The following is a 25874-nucleotide window of genomic DNA, read 5'->3' on the forward strand; positions in this document are numbered from 1 at the left end:
ATTCATCCTTCCAACGCCATAGCGCCCAAGGCAGGAGGGCCATGAGTCATGGTCGGCCCCAACCCTGGCATTAAAGTCCCCCAGCAGGAATAGGTGTTCGGTGTTGGGGATGCTGCTAATGATGTTATGGAGTTGTTCATAGAACTGGTCTTTAGCTTCAGGTGCGGAACAGAGTGTTGGAGCATAGATGCTGAGTAGGTGTACTGGACCAGAGGTGGTGAGCAGTCGGATGGACAGTATGCGTTCCGAGCCATTTGAGGGAGGCTCTATCATGCTGAGCAAGGAGTTTCTGATGGCGAAGCCCACTCCATGCTGTCTTGGTTCTTCAGGATCCCTGCCCTGCCAGAAGAAGGTGTAGTCTTGCTCTGCTAGAGAGCCACTCGCGGGGAGGCGAGTCTCCTGAAGTGCTGCAATGTCCACATTGAATCTACTGAGCTCGTTGTTAATGATGGCGCTGGTATGAAAAAAAAAAGTCTTTCCAGCCAGGGGCTTGGCAATCCCTTGTAATAGGCCTTCTTTTCTTCCCAGTAACAATTTTAAAATTTAGTGTCCATGTGGCGAAATATATGTGCCTCATTCTTGGCAGGTGGGGGCCTGCATGACAATGATCTCAGTTGTGGGAAAGACAATGGAAAGTATCATCAGGATGATAATAAATTAGGGGCAGCACAGTGGTGCAGTGGTTAGCACTGCAGCCTCACAGCTCCAGCGACCCGGGTTCAATTCTGGGTATTGCCTGTGTGGAGTTTGCAAGTTCTCCCTGTGTCTGCGTGGGTTTCCTCCGGGTGCTCCGGTTTCCTCACACATGCCAAAGACTTGCAGGTTGATAGGTAAATTGGCCATTATAAATTGCCCCTAGTATAGGTAGGTGGTAGGAAAATATAGGGACAGGTGGGGATGTGGTAGGGATATGGGATTAGTGTAGGATTAGTATAAATGGGTGGTTGATGGTCGGCACAGACTCGGTGGGCCAGAGGGCCTGTTTCAGTGCTGTATCTCTAAATAAAAAATAAAAAGAAATAAATAAAAATGAGCATTTAGTTCTTTGAGATTTTGGTGGATACCCTCCTGACCTCACAAAAATACTTTAACCTGTGCACAGCCCCTTTGCCCCGATCTTTTGCCTCTCCCAGGTTGGGGCGGTGGTGAGGTGGGAGGGGGGAGGTGTTATATGCAGTCATATACCTCAGGGAACAACCTTTTATCCTCACCTTTATTTCACAATTTTACCTGTATTTCTGAAAGTTATGCTAAAATCCATAGCCCAACTATCAATAGGTCTGCAATAAGTCTTCTACCAATGCCCCAAAACCAGCAAAGCAAGAGGGAGTTTTTCAAAGCATGTCCTTTTAAGTGGATATTTCACGAACTCATCATATCCTTCTCACAAGAAATAGGAGGAGTAGACCACATGGTCCATCGAGCCTGCTCTGTCATGCAATATGATCATGCCTGATCTTAGGCTTCAACTCCACTTTCCCGCCTGCTCGCCATATTCCTTGATTCCCTGAGACCCCAAAAATCTGTTTATCCAAGTCTTAAATGTATTCAATAGTGGAGCATCCACAATCCCTTCTCATTGCTCTTCAATTACATTTGGCTTGTACAGCTCACATTCGCACATTTGCCAACCAACACAATGAAAATAATTCTTCAAACATATGTATGAATAAAGGATATATATTTTCTAGAATATATTCTGCAAATATAAATGTTGATTCCTTTGTGACAGTTTTATTAATTGCATATTGTTAGGTGTCAGCCTTGGCTTAGTGCTAGTACCTTTAAACCAGAAGGTTTTGAGTTCAATCCCCAAACCAGAGACTCGAGTGCAGAGTCTAATCTAGCACTTCAGTATTCTGGGGAATACTGCACTGTCAGAGGTGCTTTCTTTCAGATGAGATGTTAAACTGAGGCCCTACCTGCCCTCTCAGGTGGATGTAAAGATCCCATGGTATTATTTCAAAGAAGTGCAGTGCCCTGGCCCTTAACCAACATCACTATAGCAAATTATCTGGTCATTATCAATCTGTTGTTGGTGGGACATTACTGTGTACAAATTGGCTGCCATGTTTCCTAAATTACATATGTAATTCATTGACTATAAAACACTCTGGGACATCCTGAGATCATAAAGGTTGCAAGTTCTTTTCATTCTGAAACCAAGGACTTATATATAAATCCATTCTGAATTAGGAACAGAACAACAACAACTTATATTTATATAGCGCCTTTAACATAATAAAATGTCCCAAGGCACCTCACCGGAGAATTACAAAACAAAGTATGACACCAAGCCACAAAGGACATGACCAAAAGTTTGGTCAAAGAGGTAGGTTTCAAGGAAAGTCTTAAAGGATGAAAGAGAGGTGGGGAGGAGTAGGAAGGGTATTCCAGAGCTTGGAGCCTAGGCAACCATAGGCACAGCCACCAAAGGTGGAGCAATTAAAATCAGGGATGCTCAACAGGCCAGAATTAGAGGAGTGCAGATATCTCAAAGGGTTGTGGGACTGGAGGAGATTACAGAGATAGGGAGGGGTGAGGCCATGGAGAGATTTCAAAACAAGGATGAGAATTTTAAAATCAAGACGTTGCTTGACCAGGAGCCAATGTAGGTCAGTAAGCACAGGGGTGACAGGGGAATGGAACTTAGTGCAAGTTAAGACACAGGGACGGGGGGGGGTTTCGAGAGTTTCACAAGGCGCAAGGGATACATGTAGTGTCTAAGGAAGACCAGCTGAAAGGAGATGGGCACGTAGTGGGAAGACCATCATTTGCCCTGGAGCTATAAAAGTTTTGATTGCGCAGAGGGGGGCTTGGCCACTGGGAGGCAGGTACCCTTGACGCTGTGCAGTTGGCAGGGAGACTGGGGAGTCAGCCTTCAGGCAGGGCAGGGTGCCATCACCCTCCTGGCATTGCAGGGGCAGAAGGGCAGAGGGCAAAGCAGCCAAGGACAACTGGGCAACCAGCTGAGCACAAGGAAGGCAGCAGCTGGCAATGGGGGCATGGCTCTCAGATTTTGGGCCCAGTGGTAATGACAGGCACCATCCTCCACAGAAAGGGCAGAGCCCCATGCATCAGGAGGGCAGGGGAGAGGAATGAGGGGCAGGATGTATACAGAGCCGTACCCTCTGCATAGGATCTACTGCCAAAGAAGGAACTACCTGGAGATGATCGAGACCCACTGCCGCAGAAGACTACAACTCTTCAGGCTGATGGTCACAGGCATATGTGCCCTCATTGTCAAAGACCAGCCATCAAAGTCACTGTGGCCTTTAACTTCTTTGCTTCTGGCTCCTTCCAAGGACCAGCTGTGGACTTTGGTGGCATCTCGCAAATGGCTGCACATGACTGCATCTCACAGATCACTGATGTTCTATTTGCCAGAGCTAGACAGTATATTCATTTCACGATGGATGAGGCCTCGCAGGCACAGAGGGCAGTGGATTTCAGCACCATCGCTGGATTCTCCCAGGTGCATGGTATCATCAGTTGCACCCATATGGCCATCAGGGATCCAGTGACTGGCCAGTGAGATTCATCAACAGGAAGGGCTTCCACTCACTCAACATTCAACTGGTCTGTGATCACAAGAAGTGCTTCCTTCATGTATGCACCCACTTTTCTGGAAGCTGCCTTTATATTCCTCCAGTCCTCACTGCCGCAGATCTTCACTCCACATCCCAAATTCGGGGATGGATTCTCGGGTACAGGGGAAAACCCTTGAAGAGATGGCTACTCACCCCTCTATGAGAGCCCCAGACAGAGGCACTGAGGCGAAAAATCCAAAGCCATTTGCTCACCAGGACCACCATTGAGCAGGCCATCAGGCTTCTCAAGATGCGATTCTGGTACTTAGACCAGTCAGGTGGCACTCTCCCAATACCCTCCTACAATGGTCTCGCTCATTGTGGTGGTCTGCTTGCCCTCCGTAACATAGCCCTCCAGAGAGGTGTGGATCTTGAGGACGATAAGGCCCTGAAACCAGATAGTTTATTGAAGGAAGAGGAGTAGCAGGGGTTGGGAGAGGAGAAGGAAGTGGAGGCAGAGGAGGAGCATGCAGAACATAGAGGTGTTTAGGCTGAACAGGGAAATGGCCGGGCATAGCCTGGGAAGCAAAGTTTTCGCCAGGGTGCCACGAACGTTAGGGATCATTTGATTCAGGAACGTTTCAGCTGAGCCCCTCTGACCCAGGATGATGGGCGTGGAATGCAACGGACTCCGAGGTAACTGTTTAAACACATCCATTGAAGACGAAGGTTGGAACATCCAAACTCTTATCACCAATGAAAGATGCAAATGTACCCAGAGACTTTTCCCTCTCCTTGATTGTACCCTTGATCTTCTTCACCACCTCATACCAATTTTCCTGGCACACTGCCAATAATAGAAGTCTCAGACATATGCCTTGAAGTGTGATTATTTATAAAATGGTAACAAAGAATAACAGTGCACCAAGACAGTGAGAGGACACCCAGTGATCCATTCAGTACTCCACACAACGTGGTGGCCATGAGCTCAGTCACTCCTATGTGGTGCTCCGCTTGTGGACTCGGAGGAGGTGGAGGTAGCCTGCTCACTGGTCTCTGCCTGTGTCTGAGATGCATGTGGTGGTCGTCCTTGTCATCAAGGTGCCCGTGTGGCCATCTCTGCAGGCTGCTGAAACTGCATCATTTCAGGGGCAGTCTCCATCACTTGGCAATGCTGTACAGAGGCTCCCATAGTAAGAGGAGCCAAGGAGTCCAATGATGACGAAGGTTCCCATGAGGGGCGACACGCTCGTCCTCTTGTGAGACATCCTCAACCCTTGGCTGGTGCTCCCGATGGCTGGGGACACCAGCTGGGGGTAACTGGCATCAACACCAGACATCTTTGTGCCATCAGTGCCATGGACTGCTCCCTGCTACACAGTGTTTCATGCATCCTGTGCATGCCAATGCTTTTCTCTCTGGCATCCATTCAGAATGATGCTGCATATGGCTCTCCACAAGGTTGGCCATTGTTTCTATGGAGAAGCTTTTGTGCTCAAAGCCCTGAGTCATTGTGGTGCACGGGCTGGATGGACTCCTCCATCTTCAACCCATGACCCCGCACTGCCTCAGGGAACTCCAATAGGTGGGAGCACATCTGCCACTGTTGTTCCAAGTAGAACCTTCTTTCTTGTGAATCCTGAGGCCCTGCATCTGTGCCAAACCGAGGAGGGCACATGTCCTTCCCCCTCTGAGGGAAACTGCTCACAGCTGTCTCTGCCTCTAGTACCTCCTCCTGCAGACGGGTGCCATGCTTCTCACCCAGTGCAACCCTATATACTTGTGTGCCAGGACCCACCGAGATCAGAGTATCTGCCCTAGTGGACGGTGCGCTTATCATATGTGATGGTGCTTCCTCGGTCTCGTGCTGTTCCTCTGGGGCCTGTCAGGGAGAGGGAGAGGATGTCCTCAGGTGGACGCCTGCACCCGTGGGAGACACAAGAGATCATGAGAACCAGCCTAGGAGAAGCAGAAACTACTGCAATGCTGAGGACTCCCAATGCCACAGTGCTCGGCATGCTACCAGATGGGGTGGCATTCACAGCACCCCCTTACTGAGCACTTCGCCCTCTGTAAGCACCATCTGCACCATGGGTTCCCAGATCATCAGGTTCAACTTCCTCGGCGTCTGGAGGCTTGGCTATTTTCATTGCTCTCTCTTCCATTGGCATTATACTTTGTAGCAGGGAACCCACCGCCAGTCATCTCCCTTTCCCGGGTGTTATGAGCCTCTTTCTCCAGCAAGGATAAAGGAGAGTGCGATATGGCACTGCTGTCCTCAATGGCCAATGGCATCTGCTCCTATCCATTAGACGCTGCATATTTCGGTGGTTACAGGTCCTCAGCAGCACTATTGCTCTGAGCTATTCTGAGGGACTCCTCAGATACTGAAGCAGTTCATGTAGAAATGCAGCAAGACCTGGACAATATCCAGGCTTGGGCTGATAAGTGGCGAGTAACATTCGCACCACACAAGTGCCAGGCAATGACCATCTCCAACAAGAGAGAATCTAGCCATCTCCCCTTGACATTCAACAGCATTACCATCGCTGAATCCCCCACTATTAACATCCTAGGGGTTACCATTGACCAGAAACTGAACTGGAGTAGCCAAATAAATACCGTGGCTACAAGAGCAGGTCAGAGACTAGGAATCCTGAGGCGAGTAAATCACCCCCTGACTCCCCAAAGCCTGTCCACCATCTACAAGGCACAAGTCAGGAGTGTGATGGAATACTCTCCACTTGCCTGGATGGATGCAGCTCCAACAACACTCAAGAAGCTCGACACCATCCAGGACAAAGCAGCCCGCTTGATTGGCAACCCATCTACAAACATTCACTCCCTCCACCACCGACGCACAGTGGCAGCAGTGTGTACCATCTACAAGATGCACTGCAGCAATGCACCAAGGCTCCTTAGACAGCACCTTCCAAACCCGTGACCTCTACCAACTAGAAGGACAAGGGCAGCAAATACATGGGAACACCACCACCTGCAAGTTCCCCTCCAAGTCACACACCATCCTGACCTGGAACTATATCACCGTTCCTTCACTGTCGCTGGGTCAAAATCCTGGAACTCCCTTCCTAACAGCACTGTGGGTATACCTACCCCAAATGGACTGCAGCGGTTCAAGAAGGCAGCTCACCACCACCTTCTTAAGGGCAATTAGGGATGGGCAATAAATGCTGGCCTGGCCAGTGTCGACCACATCCCATGAATGAATAAAAAAAAAGTGCCCTGGCCGTACATCCTTCCCATGTTCAGGAGCAGTATGCCCTCTGAGGCTCTTCACGTGGTGTGACTGCTAGGGACTGCAAGTCCTGACACCTGTCCTGAGGGCTGGGTTTAGCACTCACCTTGTCAGAGCATATGAGGTCATTGAACCTCTTACAGCACTGGATCCACGTTCTTCTATTAATGCTTCTGTCACTGACGGTGGCAGCTTTCTCAACCCAGGCCTGTTTAGTTTCAGTTGGTGGCCTCCTCCTGCCACCCTCTGGGAAGTTGACCTCCCTCCTGGCCCTCATGGCCTCAAGCATCACTTCCAGGTCACTATCCAAGAACCAGGGGTGCTGCCCTGCCCTGGGTGCCAGGCTTCTAGCTTTCCACTGCCATCTTTGAACATCAGTTCGATGCAAAGCTCATAGAAGGTCTTGTGCTTACTCCCCTCAGATTTAAATGGCTGCTGTGGGGATTTGAATCCAGCCCGCACTTCATCTGGCACAACTCCGTTTCAGCCCCTGCAGCCTTTAATTGGCTGCCAAACCAAATCTGGAGGTTGCCCGTGAAAATGGTGACTTTAGTCTACTTCCCCCTGGAGGTGGGTTTGAGACTCGGAAGCAGTCCCAACTTTGGTTTCCTGCCTCCAGTGTGAAAATTCAGCCCAGAGTCATATCTTGTTGAAGTATACTGTAGAATTAATCGATTATGTGTAAGTGATCTTCAAGTTAGTTTGACCCAGACGCTTTTTGCTTTATCCTATTTAAATAGCATAAGTAGCTCTGAAAACCATTTCTGGCAAAGGTTCTAAGATTACGTCAGATCATCTCTTCCCTATCCACCTCCATTTGCCATTACAGCAGTGATCACACTTCTAAAATACTTAATTGGCTGTAAAGTGCTTTTGAATGTCCTGAGGTCATGAAAGAGACTAATATAAATGCAAAACTTTATTTTTTATTGTGGATGTCTGTCTTGGGGGGATTTTGTCACTTTATGGTTGAACACACTGAAGGTGGATTTACTTGAGCCTGCTAATGTTGACATTTCTTCAGCTTTGAACTGAAATTTCTCCCTTCTATTTCTATAAAAATAGAATTGTGTCAGGGCTGCACCAGCCAACCCTATCTCACTATGCAATTTTGAATGGAATACTTTGAAAATTTGGGACCATATCTATTCTCTTATGGAGCTCATCTTGTTTGTCTGCTAGTATAATGGGTTGTAAACATTCAACTGGAAATCCCAGCTCCTCTAGAATTGGCATTGTTGTTTCTTTGTCAGGTTAGCTGGTGGTAACTCTGGTAGAGAGCATCACTACCCTCTCCAAATCATGGAAAACTTCCAGATTTGAGGTGCAGACCATAGCTATTGTGGCATCGGTGGTTAACATCAGTTCTACTGGTGCTTTGAACATAACATTTTGATGTGGCTTTGATGCATGCACCTTTAATCTCTTTGACTATTGCTAACCTAAATGGACAGATGCCCACAGTAGTGATCAGTGAAGCATTTTAGCATATGCATACTTAAGGGATCAGGAACACAAAACTCCATGACAATGAGTATCATGTGTTCCACTCCAAAAGTAAATTATTCTCCAGTATGCTCAAATGATTTTCCTCATTAGAATAATGGTCATAAAAAAAAGGAAAAAATGGTATTATTCTACACACATGATGGATTGAAGTAATTCAGGAAGGAATGTTTTCTGGGATTTTATGATATTCCACAATCTTTCAAGCATTACCTTTCCAGTCGCCTTTGGTATTTTGATCTGAAATCATGTGATACGTAGTTGTGTTCAAGTGTCAGGTACTAAAAGTACCAACTGACTAAAAGCATCGAGTGACAGACAAAGCCTTCCTGCTTTCTTTGCATCTTTTGAATCCAGGACTTAATATAAATTAAAATAAACTAAAAATTAAGAACTTAAAATTTTTTAGGAACAGAAAAGAGCAATTAGCGCCAGTGAAAACATTTAATTTTTGATGGATCAATCTTACCTATTTCTCCTTTCTTCAGACCCACATATAATTATGCCTTGAATACAATTATATTTTCCATTTTAGTGGTCTTCCCTTATTCCAAAGTGTTCTTACTTTTTGAGCAATGTTGTGTTGCTCCTAACATTGTGCTTGTGTTGTGCTGGTATTTAAAACCTTCAGCATAATGAACAACTGTCTGAATCAACTTGGTCAGTTCTTTATATTTTTTGCACAATATAATGAATCCTGTCAATATGCTGCACAGAGATTCCCATTCTCACACTGACATGTAAATATAACAGATAGCAAATGCAAAAATGGATAAGAAGATTTTTCAGAACTCGAGTCATCTCAGAGAACGATCCTGTAAGGAAAAGATATACTGTGTTCTGAAGGGCCATATTTGCTGAAAATTACTCCTGCGCTTTGCTGGTTACATATTGTCATTATCATCATTCATAATAAAGGAAAGAAAATTACAAAAAACTGTAAAGAAACGAGTAACATTGACTGTGTATACTTATGCCAGCAGTTCAAACTCCCATCACATTTCCTGATGTTGGCGTTACAGCGCATGGAGGTAGCTCATTGAAAATTAGTAACACCATGTAAAGCATAAAGAGTCAGAGTCATTCACGGCTTAGAAGGAGGCTATTTGGCCCATTGAGTCCATGCTGGCTCTCCATGGAACAATCCAGTCAATCCCACTCCCCCACTCGATCCCAGTAGCCCTGCAAGTTTATTTCCTTCAAGTGGCCATCCAATTTCCTTCTGAAATCATTGATTGTCTCCGCTTCCATCAACTTTGTGGGCAGAGAATTCCAGGTCATTACCACCCATTGTGTAAAAAAAGTTCTTCCTCATATTCCTCCTGCATCTCTTCCTCAAAACTATCAATCTGTGTCCCTTAGTCCTTGTACCATTAGTTAATGGGAACAGTTTTTCCTTGTCTAACTTATCTAAGCCTGTCATAATCTTATACATCTTGATCAGATCTCTCCTCAATCTTCTTTGCTCCAGGGAGAACAACCCCAGCTGTTCTAAACTACCCTTGTAACTAAAATCCTCCAACTCTGAAACCATTCTGGTAAATCTCCTCTGCACCCTCTCAAGGACCCCCACATCCTTCCTAAAGTGTGGTGACCAGAACTGGATGCAATACTCTAGTTGTAGCCTAACCAGGGCTTTATAAAGGTTCAGCATAACTTCCCTTTTATACTCTAAGCATCTATTTGTGAAGCCCAAGATCCCATATGCATTGCTAACCACTCTCTCAATATGTCCTGCCACTTTCAAAAATTGATGCACATACACCCTCAGGTTCCTCTGTTCCTGTACACTCTTTAGAACTGTGTCATTAAGTCTATATTGCCTCACCCTATCCCTTCAGCCAAAATGCACCACCTCACACTTGTCTGCATTAAATTCCATCTGCCACTTGTCTGCCCATTCTGCTAGCCTATCTATGTCCTGTTGCAGGTGGTTCATATCATCCTCACTGTTTGTCACTCCTCCAAGTTTGGTATTATTGGCAAATTTTGAAATTCTACTCTATATTACAAGATCCAAGTCATTTTATCATAGCAAAAAAAAAAAGCAGCCGTCCTAGCACGAACCCTTGGGGAATACCACTATCATTCCCCAGTCTGAAAAACAATCACTTACCATGACTCATTGTTTTCTGTCCTTAAGCCATTTTTTTATGCAACTGGACACTGACCCTGCTATTCCATAAGCCTCAATTTTGTTAACCAACCTTTTATGTGGTACTTTGTCAAACGCTTTCTTAAAATCCATATAGACAACATCCACCGCATTACCTTCATCACCCTTCTGTTACTTCACCAGACATTCAATTAGATCAGTCAAACAAGATCTGCCTTTTGCAAATCCATGCTGGCTCTCCTTAATTAACTCAAACCTCTCCAAGAAAAGTAGTTTCAAACCTACCTTCGTTTAAAGTACTACTTTGGGATACTTTCATTGAATAAACAGGACATGCAGTATTAAATTGTTGCAATTAGTTACTGCACATGAGTTAAACTATTTGGCTACTTGTTAAACCATCTTTCCAGATATTTTCACAAGGGTTCTCCTGATTAACCTCAATAACATTGCTGGAAGATCAGTGGAAACCCTATTTACTACCTGGCATTTCTGCCGAACTTCTGAAATTATGCCGGTTGATTGGGAAAACCCTGAGGAAATTCTCAGCTTTATGCTTAACGACTCAGCATTACATATTCTTTGTGTAGGTAGTGGTAGAAGCAGATGAACTACTAGCCAATGTTAGAGGACAGATACATGTTCTATTCCATGTAATACCACCGAAAAGGAAGTATATCCTAAATGGTCAAGTTTTTTAGTAGAATGGAAGAACCGAGATCTGGAGATGCTGATTCATTGATCTGTAAGGGTGGGAATGTAAGTAGAAAAGACCATAAAAAGGGAAAATGGAATTCTGGGTTTTATATTTGAAGCCACTGCATATGAAAGCAAGGAAGTGATACGGAATTTATACAAGACATAGGTTTGGCCTCAGTTGGAATATTGCCTACAGTTCTAGTTACTCCACTGTAGTAAAGAGCTTGGAAAGGATACAGAGAAGCTTCATTGGGATTATGCCAGGAATATGAGGTAGCAGTTACGAGCAAAAACTGGAAAAGAGCAGAGAAGGTTAAAGGCAAATCTAATAGAGGTTTTTAGAAGCCAAAAAGCGAAAGATGAGCAGAGACCTGCAAAATATTTGCAGTCAATTTAGTATCATTATTGCAATAGTACTTCTTCAAAAACAGGATTTCTGGTTATTCTTTCACCAAAGACTTTAACAGAATCAACACTTCTCACTCTGGGAAAAGTTACATGTGTTAAAACAGGCCTAGGAATATAAATACAAATTTTGTCAAGAGTCTGGCTTTGTGACTTGTTTATAGTCATAGAATATGAAAGTCTAATTGGGAACTGTTTTTTCCCTGCATTGAAAAGGTAGCTTTACATCTGTTGGGCTCAATATTATTCAATTTCACTCTATTTTTTTCAAATCTACCTGTTATAATTTCAGCATCTATCACCGAAGAAAACAGCTTCCTAACTACCAATGTTGTTCCATGACAAAATCCTTGTTTAGGATTCAAGTTTCATGGCAACATTATAACTGCTACTTCCTGGAGTCTACGTTTGTGTGGTGGCATACCCATTGGAGTTAGAATATGTAGAAACTCTGGAGGATATATACTGTTATCATCTTCTTTATCTATAGAATCAACACTGATGTATTCATTTAATTCACCTGAGAATTTTCTAAAATATTTTCATTTAAATCTAGTGAATCTTTATTTTAAGCACAAAGAATTGCTTTCAAATAATTTGTATCACATAATTGTCCCTGCCATTTTGCCACACTTAATTCCTTCATCTCATCCCATGCCATCCCATCCTTCCCATGTCATTTTTATGATGTCATCCCTTCCATGGCCTCCTCATACCACTCTTGTCTTCCCCATCCCTCTCATCAATCCCATCCCATCGCTCACGGAAACAATCTCTCCAGCCAGGGTAACTTTGGTGCTGGGCTCCCCTTATCTTCTGCTGTTCTTTCCCGCTCCACCAAACCCACACCCCATCACCGACACCAACTGTTGGCAGCCGCACTTACATCACGCGCTCCAATCCTCAAAACGCACCACGTATCACCCACCAAATAAACCCACCAACAGGCGTGCCCCATGACCAATCAAAACAATCTGGACAGACAAAAACTGAGTATCATTATTATAGTTAGCAATGGCTAGCAATTCCATAACAAGGGGTATACACTTCAAGTTATCATTGGAAGAATGAAGAGAGAAGTTAGTAGAAATTTTTTCGCACAGGGTGTTATTAGAACATGTAACAGTTTAATACGAGTGGGTATTAAGGATTTTATCATTTAAAAGGAACTGTATAAGTATTTTTAAAGGAAGAATATAAAGGAAACAGAGAAAGAACAGGGAAATAGAATTTAAACAGGCAGCTCTAGTTGAAGAACTAGGACCATCATCAACATGATAGGCCAAATGACCACATTCTATACACACTACGATTCTCTGATTATTAGAGTTTACATTTTGCTATTCATCTACTTGTTTGCCAAAAAAAATAGTTGAAATATGTTAAGTAGAATACTCTGGTTAAAATGGAATTATCCCAACTCAGCTAACTCATCCTCCTGATTTAAATTATATAAGAAGCAGTTAGCACTCAAGAAAGTGGGCGTTCTTAGTACATCTCTTTCAACTTTTGCAACAACAAAATCTCAAATTTAATTCCAAATACAATAGTAAAAGTATAGAAACCTATCATAGTGTTGTAAGAGTTTGACAGTTTCACCAACACAACAATTATTGTAAATTTACTCGATTCATACACTACTCTTCGTGAGTCTTGTAGGTAGGTTTAGTTCACAAATGCATCCGCCCTCATTATTCCGAGAACGTCCTACTCAAAATGACTGAACTGTAGCAGTTAATGCTAACTTTACTACTATTGGAAAATAACCACATGTTAAAAATAAATCAGTGATGTAATGATGTCATACCCTAAAGACATCAGTTGGAGCAAGTTAACTTTAGAAAACTTGATTTGGATGCTAAAGTAAGCACTTTAAGAATATCAACTCTGATCTATTTAGTGAAACTGCTTTGTTAACCTTGTCCCTTATTTTTCTCCTTGAAAGACAACATGTATGATAGCTTCTTACTAATTGTAAGTACATTATGCACAAACCTTTCACTGCTTTGTCTAAACAGTGTGGATGGAGGACTGTTGTCGCATTCCCCTCTCCTCCCGGATTAGTTTGCCACACTCTAACTCAGTGGAAAGGGTGGTTCCAGAAGTGGAGTAGGACGGATGGGTTTGCTTACAATGTGATCCATAAAAGAAAGAAAAGGCCTTGCATGCAATAAAAAAGTGCAGAAATAACTTTAATCACAAGAAATCATAATGAAATGATAAAAGTACAGAAATTAAACAGCAAAAGTAAAAGGTATGAATGACTAACTCAAAAAACTGAAGTAAATTAACACACTTTATTAAAACTGAAACAATCACGCTAAATGGCAAATGCTGCAGAAATTTCATTTTTAAACAATTCAATTAGAGTGTATTATTCAAAACTATGGTCCTGGAAAATAAACCTCAATGGAAACAAAATATAAAAGTTTACTTTAGATGCATCAAAATTTAGAAGATGCTGCAAGGATTTGGTAATGGTAATTTGACTTTGCAGAGCTATGGAGCTGGATTATGTGGTAATGGGTTTGATGGCAAACTATCGGTGTTTGTCGTCATTACCCCTCTGAAAGTGACTGAAACTTCAGGATGTTGGGCATCCACAGATTAGCACAGAACTCCTGAAGTTGCAGTCTGTCACTCAGGGTTGTGACACAGGCTGCTCTGAGGACACCCCCAGAGCCAGCAATCGCTGAAATCAGTGAGACTTTCAACTTTCCCACTGCCACATCCCTTAAAAAGTTACACCTTGTTCAAACAGGTGTAACTGGGTTTTTAACAGTGATGTGATTAATAAGATTTGTTGAACAACAGAATTGGCCCTGAAAGAATAATTTTGTAATTGTGGAGTGCTGTTAAATGATTAATTAGTAGAATTTTTAGTCTTTTTAATTAAAATAAATTCAGAGTATTTTAGCTTCTACCTTTACCCCATGGGTATATATCAATATTTAATTTGCCCTATATAAACATTTTTAAAAGCAATGTTATCTTAGTGCTTTTAGTTTCCTGTTTGGGGGGCTCTGTGAAAATGTGATTGGCTGCGTGGACAGCCTGATGACATCACTCCAGTTCCATGTTGGGAATCCCAGTAAAGTACAGTTGCAATACCACTGCACAGAGATAGGGGTGAAATTCTTTAGTATCCGTTATTGCCATTATAGTATGTGGCTCTTAATAACATATTTCAATTTATTTTCAGTTGTTGCCTATAATTCTTTTAATTTTGTAGCACAGTTTTGTAAAAGAATTACCAGCCGATTAGAATGTTTCTTTATCGTTACCTATAATGTGCTTTCATCCTGCCATATTTCATTAAGTTCTGGTTAATTTAAAGCTGTGCTAAAGATTCAAACAAAAATAGTCCCATCTGGGCTAGATTTATGTCTTGAAATTGTGATTTAAGAAGTCCCTGAGGTGATTGTAATTGTTCACACTGCCAATTAATATTACATTCTGCTCCACCAGGTTATCATGTATATTACTGATAGTTGGCTGCAACAACATATCTATAGTAACACTGCTATATTATGCAGGTACTATTCACTGCTTTTACAGTACTGCGAATTGGCAGCACTGAGTTATACTGCCAGCTCTGCACTACTCTCAAATCGGAGAAATGCAAAGCTCTGGTAACTGTTGGGAACAATTTGATTAATATAAAAGTTGGTCCAAAGAACTGCCTGAGGGCTTCTAAATTTTAAAATAAAAATTGAAAAAGTTTGTTTCACATCAGGTGCAGTTATAATGCACATTATGGCTGCAATTGCTTTGCAGCATGCATGATATATAATACATAACAAGACATTCAGTAGTTCCATTGGGCAGATATTCTAGCTGATTGTAAAGACACAAAATTCTACTCAAAAGAAAACTGCTCACTTAGTCATTTGAGAAAATGAAGGTGTCTGGAACACTTCTCTCCACACTATTCAACATTACAATTCTATGAACATTTTAGTGCATATATCTGGATCATGAAGAAAACTGGAGCATTTCTCTATACTGCCAAGCCTGTTGAGAAAGTTGGAGTTTTACATAAGAGACAGAGCAAGAGCGAGACAGAGAGAGAGAGCAAGACAGACAGAGAGAGAGCAAGACAGAGAGAGAGAGAGCAAGATAGAGAGAGGCGAGAGAGAGAGAATATAAGCATTTATTTTCTGGAATCAAGGCAAGCCAATAAAAATACTGCAATATATTCAAAAGTAAATGTATTATAGTACAAAAATGACCCATCTCCATGATCTGCAGGTAACAGTGTGCTGTGCCCCAAAACTGGTTACTTTGAGTCCTTTTAAACTCTTTTAAGGATCATGTACATTTCATAGAGATAACTGAGGAAAAAACAGCAATTGTGGCAGCATGTAGAAGAGAATCTTGTCTTCTGACAGTACTGCTCCCTAATTTTCAAAGAAAAATATGATTGTAATGTTTACAAAATCAAAGCAAATGCTCTCAAGACCATTGTTCCATTATCATTTGTAGTAAAGACTGCTGGCCTTCTTGTTCAGGCTTCAGTGATTGTTACCAACAGGAGGCCCAGTCCTGAAACTAATGAACATTTACAAAAGCAAAATTGTAAAAACAAATCCTATGCATAGGTTAATATTAAGAAAGCTCAAAATAATTTAATAATTAATTTTCTAAATGTAAAGGAAACAGCAGTATTTCCACTGTTTTCCACAAAAAGTGAGATAATGGAAACTAGTTTGCTTCTTTTCGCCAAATTATTTTATATTTTAGAGCATCCTAGCTTTACAAAACCCTGCTACTAATCCAAAAATTAACACCAGTGCATTTTATGTAAAGATACTATATTAAGAACAGTAAAATTAAATTTCCTATTCTATTATTCCACATCATAACTTTTTAATATATTAACAAACCAAACCACTTGCTATTTTAATTTGAACTCAGGTAGAGACCCGCAAAACATTTGTGGTCAAATTAGTATACTTAACAAATTTCATCATCTCGTCTACCCCTCTCCATACCATCCCCTCCCTCCCATCCCATCCCCATTCCATCCTTCCCATGCCAACCCTGCCATTCCATCCTTTCCAGGACATCCCTCTTGTGCCATCCCCATCCCACCACATTTCCATATTAACCCTGACCCCCAGTCGCCCCTGCAGGCAGCAAATCCTCGGCTGACATCTTGAAAATCATCTCATTAAAATTCAATAGGATCAATTAACCCGAACTAAACACAAGGCAGGGCTGACAAAGTGGATCAGGATCTCAGCTTCACTCCTTAACGCAGTGGGGGATGGGGATGGGGTGGGGGGGGGCGGTGATGGTGGGAGGGGGTGTACCTTCCCAGGTCAGTTCTGCTGCAATCCTGACTGTTGACCGGGCCAGCAGTTGTTGCTGAGGTGATTCTAGCTAATGCTTGCACATACTCATCTCTCAGCTACCATACGCTCACACCACCTGAGGGAGGTGAGAGGAAAGGACGAATCCTGGTGCTTATCGCCAATTTCTGCTCCCAAAAAAAAACGTTCATAACTGTCAGGTAGAATTTTGCAATGCTTCACACACACATACACAGACCCCATCTTTGCATGAGGACAGCGACATTGGCAGCTGCTCGTGCATCACATGCTTCAGTCCGCTGCGTGCCCCAGGCACCATCCACCAAATCAACCACCGACCAATCAAAACAGTTCAGACAAAACCTGTATTATTATTATTATAGATAATGATGGCACTAGGAAATATGAAATACCATTTTAAGTTGAGGTACATCAATTCACCTCAACTTTTATTGCTATGCAAACCGCTTTTCACATCTGACCTAACTATGAATGGGTGGGCTGGATTTTGTGGTACGTTTGCAGATCCTAGTGGTTGTACTAGAAGTGGGTGCCACTTCCGCTTGTGCATTTAGTGGCCAGTTGCATGTAATCTCACAGCGGCTGGCCCATTAACTCAGTGGAGCTGTGGGGGCCGCCCAATTGTAAAGCAGTGGTGCGTCAGGTGGTGCTGTGGCAGGAGCTCTTGTGTAGTAACCTTTTATGTGCCACCTTATCGAATGACTTTTGGAAATCCAAATACACTACATTTACTGGTTCCCCTTTATCCACCCTGCTTGTTATATCCTGAACGAACTCTGACCAACTCCTCAGCCTTGCTACTGCACGCTGTGTATCTGGGCGGGGAGCGATGGAGTCCAAAATGAAGGAAGCAGCAGTAGGGCTGCATAAAGGTAAGACTTTATTAGAATGTTTCTGAAAGGGCATAAGGGTCACAAGAAACAGCCATGTATTAACGTGACCCGAACCTCCCTTGCACATATCTCGTAGCACCTTTTCTGTGATCCAAGTGGTCCTTCATCTTGCATCGCCTGGTCAGCAGCCTCAGCCACATCCTCATCGTCAGAGGAGACACTGTGATCGATGATGCCCTCATTATTCAATGCCTCCCCAATCTGTACCGCTAGGTTGGTCAGAGCACAGTGATACACGAGCCCCTTGCTGGGGCATATTGAAGGGCTCCACCGTATTGATCTATGCATCTGAATTGCATCTTCAGAAGCTTAACGGCCTGCCTGATGGTGGCTCGGGTTGACCTGTGGCAGAGGTTGTACCTTTCCTCTGCATCCGTGAGTGGGTTCTTCACAGATGTAAGTTGCCATGTCTTCAATGGGTAGCCCTGCCTCCCAGTATCCACCTCTGAAGACATGTAAAGGGCCAGAAAAGCTATGGTATCTGGGACTACTGAAGTATGTATGAGTTGTAGTTGCTTCCCAGGAGCCGTGCACACACTGAGGATCCACTTTTGGTTGTCACAGACCTGATGAACATTGAACGAGTGAAAGCCCTTCCTGTTGATGAAGACTGCGAGCTGGTTATTGGGAGCCTCGATAGCCACATGCGGTACAGTCGATGACAACTTGTACCTGGGGGAATCCAGCGATGGCCCGGAACCGAATAGACCTCTTCGTCTGACTGTCCAGGTCGGTGTGGTAGCACACATATTTACTGGTCCTCTTTAACATGGCATTGGTCACCAGCTGGATGCATTGATGGGCTGCAGACTGGGAGATCCCACACATGTCCCCAGTGGATCCCTGGAGCGATCCGGAGGCGTTAATTTTGAGAATCACCATGATCTTCGGCGCCACTGGCATTGGATGTCCACCAACACCCATGGGTCTCAACCCATCCTACAGCATGGTGCAGAGACCAGTGACTGCTTCCCTGGAGAGCCACAATCTTCGCTGAGGCTGCCGCTTGGACATCTGGAGATAATTCAGCCTCGGATGATAGACTATCTCCTGGGGATAGCCACCATAGGTGGCTGTTGGTATTCCCCTCCGTGCCCTTCTTCAGTGTGCCTACCCAAAGGCTGGCACTCATGCTGGTCACGAGGTTCCTAGTGTGTACCCAACAGTGCCAGGGCCTCGCTCCTTCTAAGCTGCCCCTCCTGCTCAGCAGGGTCCCTGAAGCCTAGCCGGATGAGGCCCATGGCAGGAGGCCTCTCTCCTAGTCCTAGGCCTTCTATCCAGATGCACAATACCTGCAACCCCGCCTCTCCCCACCCCCCCACAACACCTTTCCCTGATTAGCTCTTTGGGATCAAGTGCCACTGCCCCACTTCACCCTGGCAACATGCCCCCTCAGTGCTGGCACCTTTCCTCCTCTTCTGCCATCATCTGGCAATGCCCTCAGTGCACCACCCTCCCTTTCACCATATGCTGGCTCCCTCAATGGCTGCCTCCCACTTCCTTGCTGCCTCCTTTAACCAGGTGAGGCTTTGGAGCCCGTAGTCCCCATGCACCATCAGTAAAATCTAAAATGCACTCTCACAATCCAGTTAAATGGCCTTAATTGCTGTCCTGCTGTGTCGATGTGTGAAGTCTGCCCTTCATGGTTGCCGCTATGGGTAAAATTCAGAAGTAACGTCAAGATGTCAGACTTCTGGTCGATCGTGTTCTGATCCCATTTTACATTTCCCCCCACCTCCGAACTTGTTCTAAGTGGCCCAGTAAAATTCCGGCAGGCATGTCTTTAGCTTGATGTATAAATTGCAAGTTAAATGCCTGCAGCACTCTTCTATTTTGTACTGCAACATCTTTGAGCAAAGTCAATTAGTTTGTCGTTTTACGTGGTTACTTTCCATTTTCAGTTCTTTCTGCTGTTACCAAGGTTTATTTTAGAAAGCTGCCAATGTTTGGAGCCAAAACTTTACCTTGCATTTGAGTTTAAAATTGATTCTATTTATCAGCAGACCTCACCCCAACTGTTTTAAATTGCATTGTTCACATTGTACCGTTATAAAAACACCAACGTACCTGTTCAACATCGCTGTTTCTTCTGGATTTATATACAAATTCACCAATTGCTACAAAGATCGAGAGAACTAGCCCTGCAGCAAGCACGATAAATATCCCTCCTATGTTTTCAACACCAAGAGCACTTGCTTCTTTGTTATCCTCTTCTGGACAGCCATTCCCACGCCACCATTTCTCTTTCATCATGTGCAGTTTTCCTTCCTCCTGAAGCTGCAGGATAGCTATTGTGACTTTATCTCTGTATGGAGATCCTAAAGGAACAAACAAGGAGGTCAACCAGAAGCAGCAAAGTAAAAATAGTTTAGCAATTATTCTTAAACCTGTATGACTGGTTTCTCCTTAAACTAGGATTATTCTTTTAAAATATGCTATAAAATCATTTTCCTTGAATAAATTAAGAGGATGCCTTTGTCTAACCAGAAGCTGTGCAAAGACTAAATTTTGGATGAATTCCCACCAATCTGGATCATTCATTCCATCTTCATTTGAGCTCAGTTTTCCCCAGAACTGTGTAAATATGCCAATTTATTCAATTTTTAGGAGTTGGAGCCAATCTATCTCAGCACTCACTGTTGGGTCCCCTACTGTCCTAATTTACCAAAACTGATTTGAATTCAGAAACTCCAGGCACAGTGCTCTAATTGTGCAGATGATACCAAAGCAGGAGGGGCAGCGGATTGAGAGGCAGCTGCTTAGAAATTACAGATTAAGTTGTATAAAACATGTCAAGGGACAGAACAATGGCAGATGAAATTTAATGCACAGAAGAATAAAGGAGCTAAGTACAAAGCTCAAAGAGACTTCAGCCTCACATTAGAGTCGATGCTTAACACATTGAAACACAGCTCAGTGACCATTACCAAAACCAATAGAATGCTGCATTGTATAACCAGGAGTAGAATATGAATTAGAATAATTCATGACCAAAAAGTTCCCGCGGTGTGATCTGACCAGAGCACTGAGGCTGATCCATAATATCAAAGGGCTGAGTAATGAGGAAAGGCAAGAAGTTCTTTGGCTTTCCACCTTGGAAAGGAGGCTTCTGAGAGTTGATTTTCTAGAGGTAGTTAAGGCAATGGAAAAGGTAAATCTGGAATATTACTCTAAATTGTGAAAGTAGGTCAAGGGGGAAAAGATTCAAACTGGTAAAAGATAAAGATTAGCATTGATGTCAGGAAATTCTTCATACAAAGAGTGGTTAATGCTTGGAATAGACTTTCAGGAATAGTAATGGTAGCAAAATCCATGGAATCTTTCAAGAAACAGTTAGATGCTGAAATGGTGGAATCTAGGAACTCCAGCTGGATGGTATAAGATGGCTGTCCCTTTTCATCCATAATTATCTTGTGATCTAATCAGAAGTCAGTTGCTCTGACCACCACAGCTAGAGTAGGTTATCCAAAACATCGGAAAGACACAACAGTTAGAAACACCTCTGAAATATAAAGTATATTCTGCAATCTTCCTCCAGCATAAATATGGTAAACAAAGATTTGCATGCAGTATTGAGTGCTACAGTTTCATATTTTGTACATATATTATTTCGATGGCATCACGATAATGGGAGGAAAGAGTACGCGTAGAAAATATATTTGTGAAAATATAAATATAAAATCTAAGCCATGTTGATGTGTAAATCAAGGCAGGATCCATTAACAGAGTCGATGGGACATGATCCAGAAACAAGTACCAGGTTATAGTGCTTAATCGGGCCTGCGTGCATCCCTTAGATGAAACATGAAAGAATAAAAAAAACTGTCACAGATTAAAAAAGGAGACAGGACAAATTAGAGAAAAGTACAAAAAAAATTTCAAACATGAATTTTTTTTTAACAGCTACTTAAAAAGTCTAGATTATAAACTTAATGAAGCTTAAATGAAATTGCAATTAACATTAAAACGCATGAATAATTGATTGTTGTGACATTTTAAAGTGTCACAATATAAATTGGTCTTATAGGTTCAGTATTTTCTTTTTGCTTATGATCAATTTGACATAAGTATTTTTTCCCTTTACAGAACTCATGCTTCAAACAATGCCAAATAAAATTGAAATAAACTAGCATGCTAAACCTCACCAAAAAATAAAATTAATATAATTACAAAGATAGAAATATGAATTATATATATGTATAAATGTTTATGTATCTATGTTAGAACTGTGTGACAGTCAGATTGCGCCAGCACTACAAACATTTTGGGAAGGATTTTTGCCCCTAAATGGGGAGAGTGTGAAAATTCGCACCACTGGCCGGCGTGCCATTTTACTGACTCCATCCCGCCCCTGGGCATTTTTCCTGGAGATGGGATGGGGGTTGGCAGGGCTACCCACCCGCAAGTGATGGTTGTCAATTATGCAGGGTAAATAGCCTATTAAGGCCTATTGTCAGAGGCTGACTAGAATTTTCCAGTCAGCTGTGGGCCACCTGACATGTCAGTGACCAGGCAAGCTGCCAGGAGGCGGCCTCCCCATCAGCAGACCAAAGGACCAGTGCTCCAGTCAGGTTTTGAGGTCCTCCCCGCCTGCCTGGCCATGACTGCAGATGCAGGTCGCCCCATGGAGGGGTTCCCTCTCCACAATGGTGGCCTGGCTAGCAGAGACACACAGTTGTCAGACGGATCCAGCAAGTGAAGGAAATAGGAGAGCTCTCTCTAAGTCAATTTAAACCCAGGGTAGTTTCTCTCTCAAACTTCTAAAAAGCTTCCAGCCAAATTAATTCCTCAAAGAAATTACAAATTATTGATCTACTTTGTTCATCATTGGAAAAAAGAAGAGTTTATACAACTGCCAAACTGAACTGCTGAACCCCTATCTCTGGAAGGACTCTTTTCTCATCGGACCTTGGATGACTGCAAGTGAACTTTGTGTTGTATCAGAAGACCATTCATTGGAAGTGTAATATGCAAAGACTTTATTATTTTTACTATTTTTTCAGGCAGCTAATTAAAAACCAAACTACTGTTAGTTTGAGTATATGTATGCGAATGCGGGAGTTAGTTTCTGTAATAAGTTATAAGGTCTTTAGATATTGGTTTATCTTAGTAGTGTTTAAGATTTTAATAAATAGTTAATTTGTTGATATCTAAAGATACCTGGTTTTATTTTGCCTCATTCGGAGTTACTAGACTGTTTCAATTCGGCTGCTGCTTTCTTCGATTTGGAAAGCTTAAAGATATATGATGCAACCCGTGGAGAGACAGGACTGAATTGACAGTGCGTTGCTCCCACCGTGATCAGAATCATAATTTTTGATTGGGGGCTTTGTCCTGAGCAGTCGTAACAATAGTCACACACCAGATGGACATTGAGGGACTGGAATCCCTTTTGGTTGCAGTACATCTCAGAGTTGACATACAAAATGATGTGCATACACTCTGCACCATGAGGAAGCCAGCAATCCCAGCAAAGCTTTATGCTCGCTCTGCCTACTTCTCTTTGGCAAGAGAAAATGAAATTTCATTTGATCAGAGAGAGACCCTTATGCAACAGTGTTTGGCAAACTGCGAGATGTTGCAAATATCTCCACCTCCAGCCATGAAAGAGGCAGATGCATAGAAGTTTATTGCCACGATCACCTTCACACCTACTGGCAATGTGGTCCTTACCCTGCTCTGAGGTTGTAGTTGTGACAGATTTCAGTGAGGATATCTTCCCTGAAGTGCAATTGTCTCCCATGTTGTTCCTCACCGAGGTTCAGTTAGGAATTGTTCCCTGAACTCCCTGGGTTAATATGGCCTCCTGCTGAGAGCTCGTCTTCCCCTTCTCCTCCCTCTTCAAGCAGCTTTCCCTGATCAGCATTCCCTTTGCTCATTCTCCCAGTCATGCTATATTCCAAATTATATGCCTGCTACTGCACATGTGTCTGGGAGCAGTTGGTTTTTGCAGAAACCTTGAAGTCAGCAAAAAGCCCTTCAGCACCTGTTGCACCTCTCCCTGTAGACTTAGCAACTTTAAAGGATGCTAGAAAGCACCAAATACTTGTACAATCATAACAAAATCCAGTAGAAATCATATCATCAACTAATCTGTAAATAGTTGATGATCGCTTTAAATAGCACTGATCAGCCATATGTGAATAAGAGATGGCGCTAGCTGGAGTGACTGACATCATGAACTGGCTAGTATGCATTCTACCAGCTGATGCTCACCGCGTGTGCACCAATGCCTTTACCAATTTGGTATCTGACGTGACTCGCTGCAGAAGTGTGCACATTGCACCACAGACACTATTTTGGACCTCTAAGGGCACTAGTAGTGCTCAGAAATTGGGTGCTACAGATCCGAATTTTGCACTGCATAATGTTTGGTTTTCTACTGTGATAGAAAATAGATTTTTGCTCATGTTTGTGGATGAATTCCTTTATCTGCTTGTGTTCCAGAACACCATGAAACCTTAAACCAGAAGGTAAGGTAAAGAAATGCATGACAATGGTGCCTCAAATGTTTAGGAAGGATGAACTACATTTAAACAAACACACGCCTAGAAAAGTCGGCTGCATTTAGATGAAACATTTGGGAAGTATTAACCAAGATCAAAGGGAAAGTGGAAATTGTGCACTTCCAGCATGGAACCCTTCCCTCTGCAACATGTATTGGGAAATTGTGGGCACACTTCCCATAATAATCCTATCATTAAAATGAAAAGCTAACAGAAAATTTTGGGGAGTGCACCCATAATTTACTGATGGTTGCAGTAGGTGAGGCTCAGTGTTGAAAATGCACATTTTGGAAACTGGTTCTATAGGGTAAACATGTATGATTTTTAAAAATCAGTTAATGATTGCTGGGGATCACTGCAATATGGACAAACTAGACCACTTCATACTAATAAAAATAATAAACTATTACTTTACAGCTTTGCATGGAATGAGAATAGGTCTAACAGAGAGACAACCTAAACTGGAACTGGATTTAAAATGTTTAGAAGGAATAGCAGAAATAAATTGAGGGAGGATTTGAAATTTATTAGAAATTGATATTTAACTTTGGCAACTGTGAATAACAAAGCTATGAAGAAAAGAAAATTAATAACTTGGAACTGTGTGTAGTTCTGGTCGCCGCACTACAGGAAAGAATTGATTAAGCTAGACAGGATGCAGAAAAGATTCACAAGGATGTTGCCTGGTTTGGAGGGCCTGTGTTATAAAGAGAGATTGGATAGGCTGGGTCTGTTTTCCCTGGAGTGAAGGAGGCTGAGAGGGGAAATGATAGAGGTATATAAAATTATGAGAGGCATAGATATGGTAGATAGCCAGAGTCTGTTTCCCATGGTAGGGGTGAGTAAACTAGAGGGCATAGATTTAAGGTGAGAGGGAAGAGGTTTAAAGGGGATCAAAGGGGTAAATTTTTCACACAAAGAATATTGGGTATCTGGAATGAGCTGCCTGAGGAGGTGGTGGAGGCAGGAATAGTAGCGACATTTAAGAGGCATCTGGACAGGTACTTGAATGAACAAGGCATAGATTAGTTTTCCAAGGCCAAGGATTGAAATTGCACTGTACAACATTAGTAGCAAACTGCATAACATATTCATATTTAATTTCTGTCTCTGTTATCTAACAAAGGCAAATAAAAATTTTAATTAATAAAAATATGAAATAAATTAGTGTTCTAATAGCAAACCCCATGAATTCATATGACTATCTTAGCACACTGCTACGAATATAACTCGTAACTGAGTTGCTGAGGCTACCATTCATCCAAAAAACGGAAGCACGACCTGCGGAGATGGCAGTGGGCAGGGATGGCCTCCGTGCCAGGGTAGCCCCCCTATTTTTCTGACATCTTGCTTGAGGTCCTGCTGGAGGTGATGACTGCACGCAGGAGCATTCTCTTCCCTGCCAGCAGCAACAGAAGGCCAGCAACACTCACCAAGAGGGCATAGTTGGAGGTGGCACACGAGGTCAGCAGCAGAGGAGTGGTGAGGACAAAATGGATGCAGAGCCGGAAATGTTACAATGATCTTCTTAGGTCTGGCAAGGTGAGTGCCAAGAGAAACCCAGATGGTATGCCCCCCATTCAGTAGTCACGAGAGTACAAAAGAGAGGGACATCCTGAGGACGTGT

At 42.9% G+C, this 25874-nt stretch overlaps 1 protein-coding gene across 6 annotated transcripts in view; it reads right to left on the reverse strand.

The window, feature by feature from the left end:
- The window catches only part of LOC137374429 (glutamate receptor ionotropic, kainate 1), a 520770-nt gene that overhangs the window by 8543 nt on the left and 486353 nt on the right, over positions 1 to 25874 (reverse strand). For 4 of the 6 annotated variants that reach the window (XM_068040522.1, XM_068040526.1, XM_068040521.1 and 1 more), the window contains one exon: positions 19809 to 20059. In XM_068040522.1, coding sequence (XP_067896623.1) covers positions 19809 to 20059 — 251 coding nt within the window. Of the gene's footprint in view, positions 1 to 13507; positions 13673 to 15979; positions 16064 to 19808; positions 20060 to 25874 lie in introns of those variants that run through there. The other 2 variants (XM_068040523.1, XM_068040524.1) reach the window with 2 other exon arrangements.

Source organism: Heterodontus francisci, chromosome 10 (assembly GCF_036365525.1).
Source record: "Heterodontus francisci isolate sHetFra1 chromosome 10, sHetFra1.hap1, whole genome shotgun sequence".
In the NCBI taxonomy this organism is placed as follows: domain Eukaryota; kingdom Metazoa; phylum Chordata; class Chondrichthyes; order Heterodontiformes; family Heterodontidae; genus Heterodontus; species Heterodontus francisci.